General features: G+C 37.5%; 1 protein-coding gene across 1 annotated transcript; it reads left to right on the top strand.

Moving 5' to 3' along the window:
- Positions 1-515: 515 nt before the first annotated feature.
- Positions 516-2,202, top strand: LOC139708480 (uncharacterized). Its single transcript, XM_071620429.1, has 2 exons — positions 516-1,680; positions 1,910-2,202. Exons 1-2 carry the CDS (start codon positions 516-518, stop codon positions 2,200-2,202), a joined length of 1,458 nt encoding a protein of 485 aa, XP_071476530.1.
- Positions 2,203-6,902: the final 4,700 nt, after the last annotated feature.

A 6,902-nucleotide genomic window follows, 5' to 3' on the forward strand; every position in this document is an offset into this window, starting at 1 on the left:
TTTCTTCTTGTAATTACAACGTTCGAAGTCCAATCCTGGGAAAGTCCCTATATATATATATATATATATAAAATATATTGTGACCCTGCACCTCAAAATAAACATAAAGTCGCCAGACATGAATTTTTAGTTATGACAATATTCTGAAAGAGCAGACCAGCTTTAAAATGATGTATAACTCAAATCAAATGGACTCTCCTAACCTATCTAAATATTGGAAAGAAAGCACAATCTCAGGAAAAGTGTGAACTGAGAAAAGAGGCTCTGAAGTTGTGTCTATTCAAGCGCTTAATCTTTACCAAACCGTACTGGCTGTGCGATGAATGGGACAAAAAACAGGAAGTTAACCACCAGAGTAACAACAATGAAGGTATTGTGTTGGACTGGATTCTGATCAGGCAAGTGAAATACGATCTAAAGCCACTGATCTCTTACATAAGGCCCAGATACCCAAGAGTAACATCACTAAACAGGAAAGAATAGCCATTAAAACTTTGAAAGACAATAATGATATCATGATTGTCCCTGCTGACAAGGGTAGAGCTGTTGTAGTCCTCAACACTACTGACTACAAAGATAAGGCCTCTGAGTTGCTTAGTGATGAGAAAACTTACAAGAAAATGAAGTCTATTCCTACCTGGAAGTACAAAACAAAACTGATTAAGATCTTGCAAAGTGTGAAACAGAGTGGTGCTATAACTGACATCAAATACAGACAATTATATCCTACTTGTGAGGAGGTTCCCAAGTTCTATGGTCTCCCCAAAGTGCATAAACCGACTTGCCCCCTCCGCCCCATTGTTGCATGTAGGGGTTCCATCTCATACGATATTGCCAGATTTGTCGCGGATATTATCTCGCCGCTGGTTGGACAGTCAGACTACCATCGTCAAAACAGTAAGGACTTAGTGAACAAGCTTTCCGATCTCGTGCTCGACCAAGATGAGGTCATGGTGAGCTATGACGTAACAGCCCTGTTCACGTGTACCCCGGTGAAGGAATCACTGTCCATTATAAAGGAACGTTTGCGCAATGATACCTCGCTGGTGGATCGCGCGGAGTTATCGGTCGAGCAAATTATGAACTTATTGGAATACTGTCTCACCACCACATACTTCCAATACGATGGTGAATTTTACCAGCAACTGGAGAATGCAGCCATGGGCTCTCCGGTATCTCCCATCACTGCCAATCTATTCATGGAAGACTTTGAATCGAAGGCACTCAAATCGTATCCTGTCCCCCCAAAATTTTGGGGTCGTTATGTGGACGATACAATTGTTGTCATAAAGAAAGATCAAATTGACCAGTTCACCGACCACATCAACTCACAGCATTCTTCCATCAAGTTTACCATGGAACGGGAAGAAAATGGACAAATTCCGGTGTTGGATGTACTTATTTCACGGAATCAGGAAGGCCGCTTGAGCTTTTCGGTCTATCGCAAGCCCACCCACACAGAACAATACCTGAACTTCACTTCTCATCACCCCCTCCAACACAAATTAGCGGTAATTAGGACATTAAATGACCGAGCACACACCATTGTGTCTAAGGAGGAAGACCGACAACAGGAAATCAACAAAATCCGCAAATCACTCGCTGTGTGTAGGTACCAGGAGTGGACTTGGAACACAGTAACCAGGAATAAGTCGCGCGACGACAACAGGATTCCCAGACGTAACATCGTTCCATCCAAAGGCAATGTCGGCATTCCCTATGTAGCGGGTGTCACTGAGTCTCTTCAGAGACTATTTAGATCTCATGGCATAAGCACACAATATTAATGTGAAGCCACAAAATACACTAAGATCACTCCTGGTAGCACCCACGGACTAAGCAAACAAACTTGACAAATGTGGTGTCATATACCAGGTACCACGTAGAGAATGTTCATCAACATAAGTAGGGGAGAGTGCCCGACCCCTCAAAACTCGTCTGGACGAACATGCCCGACCTTCATCACTGGTCGGCGCGCACGCTTCATTCCATGACATTGATTGGGATGGAGTGAAAGAACTGGACAGAGAGGATAATTGGTACAAGCGAGGAGTCAAGGAGGCCATCAACATAAGGAGAACTAAAAGTGACCTGAACAAGGACCAGGGACGCCACCACCTACCCAGGACCTACGACCACCTCATCTTGTCACGTGACTCGCGCCCCAGTAGGCGAGGTCACGTGACCACCAATTCCCGGTAACCATCAATAGGCTCCGAAGGTCGATGGATGTCGGTCGCTGGCCACCACCGCTAAACAAGTAAGTTGTGAGATTTTTGGTTTAAACTTTCTTCTCCATCAAGGTATTATCAGATTAAACTGAAATTGGGCATGCCTCATTAACACATTCTGTCCATAATTAATGCCAACTTTCAAAGCAGTAGCACTATACTTTCAAAAGTTATTAGAGTTGAAAGTGAGAGAGTTTGGACAAGGTTTTTCAGAAATGAAAGAGGGATTCTAAAGACACACCTAATCACACTATTCTACCAAAAATGTTCGAGATAACTGCTAAAAAAACACACTTTCCTGCCCGTTTTATGATACCAAATTTTAGCGTAATGTAAAAGAAGACCCGCTCTTTCAGAAAATATGAAATAGTCAAGTTCTGCTAGGTTGACCCATTTCACTTATTTTCAGTCCTCACGCAAAATCAGTGTGTGCGACTTTATGCTCGTTTTGAGGTGCACGGTCATATATATATATATATATATATATATATATATATATTATATATATATATATATATATATATATATATATATATATATATATGTGAGGTGCACGGTCATATATATATATATATATATATATATATATATTATATATATATATATATATATATATGTGACCGTGCACCTCAAAACGAACATAAAGTCGCACACACTGATTTTGCGTGAGGACTGAAAATAAGTGAAATGGGTCAACCTAGCCGAACTTGACTTTTTCATATTTTCTGAAAGAACGGGTCTTCTTTTACATTATGCTAAAATTTGGTATCATAAAACGGGCAGGAAAGTGTGTTTTTTTAGCAGTTTATCTCGAACATTTTTGGTAGAATAGTATGATTAGGTGTGTCTTTAGAATCCCTTTTTCATTTCTGAAAAACCTTGTCCACACTCTTCACTTTCAACTCTAATAACTTTTGAAAGGATAGTGCTACTGCTTTGAAAGTTGGCATTAATTATGGACAGAATGTGTTAATGAGGCATGCTTAATTTCATTTTAATCTGATAATCCCTTCATTGTTGTTACTCTGGTGGTTTACTTCCTGATTTTTGTCCCATTCATCGCACAGCCAGCACGGTTTGGTAAAGATTAAGCGCTTGAATAGACACTGTACTTCAGAGCCTCTTTTCTCAGTTCACACTTTTCCTGAGTTTGTGCTTTCTTTCCAATATTTAGATAGGTTAGGAGAGTCCATTTGATTTGAGTTATACATCATTTTAAAGCTTAAAGTCTGCTCTTTCAGAATATGGTCTTAACTAAAAATTCATGTCTGGCGACTTTTTATTTGTTTTGAGGTGCAGGGTCACATATATATATATAAACCGGGGCAAAGAGGAACACAGGGCAAAGTGAAACAGCCCCATTAAACCTAAATATATTCAGTCTTGAATCTAAAGCTCATGCACCAAGATCCCTCTAGGGATGCTACATCTTTGATATCAGAGTTGTGTATTTAAATAATTGTATTTGTGTCTTTAAGGAAAGTATCTGTTTTGCATACCTCAAAACCAAACAATTGATGATTGTATAATTTATGCCAAATTATGCTTATCTGAAATAGTATCTCGAAAACCATGGCAACAATGTTGCATGGATCTTAATTCAATTCAATTCAGTTCAAAATTATTTAAATCCATATAAAGTAATACAAAGTAATTTCAGCTTCAATAAATCGTGATATCAGGGGTAGCAAATGATTGCCGACGTCACAGTACTGCATGTTGGGAAAATTATATATGGTTGGGGCAAAGTGGACGGGGCAAGGTTGAACATGTTAACTAATGGGCTTGTGGGTAAAATGAAGTTTGGTGCATTTCCACGCACGCCCCATGCATTGCGTTTTGTATTCCACTTTGCCCCAAAGGTCTGGGCAAAGTGGATTTTTCATACTTTTTTCAAATTAACAGTAATTGATAAAACTGATAATTTGAAAACAAATTTTACTGCCATTTGTTAGCGGTAGTCCTCAGGTAATAGTATAAACAAAAACAACAGCTAGTTTTACTCTGTTTTCAATTTCCATTTTGGCTGGACAAACATTTTTGGTCCACTTTGCCCCGGGTTCCCCTATATATATATAGATATATATACTTATTTATACTTTTATATATGTATAAAATTGCATGCATATTATATATATATATATATATTTTTTTTTTTTTTGCGAGAAAGAAATCACCGCTACAATAGCTTACTCATATCTCACTAAAAATATCTATATGTATATAAATACAAATGTATCTTATAGTAAAAACTTTGAGCAAAGAAAATGGGTTTTTATCGGGATTCGAACCCTCTCTTAGTTTTAATATATATTTCAGCAAATATATCTTACATTTATATGTTTGTGTGTGTGTGCGTGTGTCTGTGTGCGTGTGTGTTTGTGTGTACAATTTTATGTCCGTATGTCTAGTCGTGTTTGAGCGTTTGAAGAATTTGTAGAATTATATACATTTACAGTTTGTATTTTGGAAAACCCATTCTTTGTGTAAACGCACTTACATTGATTACATGTAGATAAATAACGTACATTAAACAGTTTTGTGAATTTTTTAATTAACAAAACGACTTTTTTTCAACACATCAACTACGCTAGCATACACATAAATGCTGAATGAACTGATAATCATACAAAGATTTTGTATTGCCCGAAATCCACTCTCTGGTAGAGGCTCAAGACGCATATATACATTGATATTACTCCGGTTACTGAATACATTATTTCAAACCATCACTGACGGTGCTCACTCTCCACTCTGTGGGGAGCATCCCAGTCAGTCGCTATTTTACACAGGCTGATCAACCCATATGAACATACTCATTCTTTAAATATAATTTTATACTCTACATAGGATAGAGAACAACAATGTGTATAAAGTGCCTTGGCGAGGGGCGAAGCAAAATCAAGATCAGCATGATCATGTGTTAAAGTAGGAGAGGTTTGCTTGTATCCACTCGGCCATGACACCTCCACAAACTGCACATTTAAAAACAATTTCCAAAATATTTTGCATAATTATATAGCTGTACATGTGAGTGAATACGATGCAAGTAACAAAACAGTGTGCTATTTTGATCTGCTTTGCGAAGAATGCGAATACAATGTATTAAAGATGGTAGACTGCGGAGCTGTAAGATCACCAAACTGTATATTCTCGGCTTGTATCTTTTGTAGTAATTTTCTCTCCCAGTAGAGTTTAGCTAAATGAATAAACACATAGACATTTTTTCAGAACTTAGCTAAATGAATAAACACATAGACATTTTTCAGAACTTAGCAAAATGAATGAACACATAAAACTATTTCAGTTGATGTCCAAAAGCAATTGAACGTATATAAACTGCAATTATTTAACTGTCCACATTCTCCAATCCAACATTCCCTGTTTTCAATATTTTCTGTAAGTTTTTTCCCTTTTTACGCTTTCCTTTGTAAAAAAAAGTATTCTCAGCAAATACTTTCGAAATCACCATATTTCAACAGTTTGTCATTGCCTTTTAACTCTTGAATACTTAAATGACTTTGAATACTCGTGAAATTCTCTTGAATACGTTATACAGCTGCAATACTGAAATATACCAAGTCTTAAAGTCAACGCTCCCATCTTGTCTCGCCTATCAAAAGTCTTGAGTGCTCTCTTGTGTGAAAATGTGTCTTCCACTGTGAAATATAATGTAATTACGAAAAATAACATACTAGTATAGTGAAGAACCAGGTGACCACAAGTATTGACAACAGAAGTTACACTCGCCGTCCTTCTTTATACACTCATGGGAAAATATTTCACCCCAATATAATCTTAAATATCCTATTCTAGACTGGAGAGGATACATAGATAATAAAAACTGGATTGAGGCTATACTATGATTTGGTCTACCTCAGTGTGGTATTCACAATATAATTGATTGACGTATTCATTATATACATATCACATATCAATATCCAATGAAATTGCAAACAATTTCAAACTCCTGCATTGAGAACTGCATGAATACCTGAAAAACAAAGTGCGAAAAAGTATTACAAATATTTACAGTTGATCGCTACAAAGTGACAGGTATACTCACAATGTTCTTTGAACTGAGTGATAAAATCATCCACTTAATTTCCAATTTCATTGTTAAACTGAAGACATTGAGGCTTCAAATATATTTTGTTAGCGGTAATGAACAGAAACAGCAGTGCTTCTGCATTAAAAAAAAATAACTTGGAAGTTGATGTCTGCAGTCACAAATGTATTCAGAGGAAATTTTAATCACATACACACAAAAACACACTCACATATACACGCACGCACACAATAGCCATCGATCCTTCCCATCGTATTACCTCACACACACACACACACACACACACACACAAATGTCTATCCATTTAACTCTTAATTTGCCATGTCCGTGCGCCTAACTCAGTCGACGGCGGCGTGCCAAGTTCGCATATTCTGCACAAACGCACAAACCCACCCAAACCGATAGTACAGTACAATGGAAGCGTTTTTCATGATTCCATGTAGTTTGTGACTACTAAGAGGTGCTCCCTTCTGGATTTTCTTATTTTAAGACAGGTTCACTGAATGTCGTGAAAGTGCAGGATCTAAATGAATCTTTAGACATGGCTATGTTCCCTTTAATGCAACGCTCCACGCGACTCACAAAACAAATTGCCACTGCTG

This window comes from Diadema antillarum, unplaced genomic scaffold (assembly GCF_040938485.1).
Source record: "Diadema antillarum isolate AM-2024a unplaced genomic scaffold, OU_Dant_1.0 seq00001342_RagTag, whole genome shotgun sequence".
Classification (NCBI taxonomy): Eukaryota; Metazoa; Echinodermata; class Echinoidea; order Diadematoida; family Diadematidae; genus Diadema; species Diadema antillarum.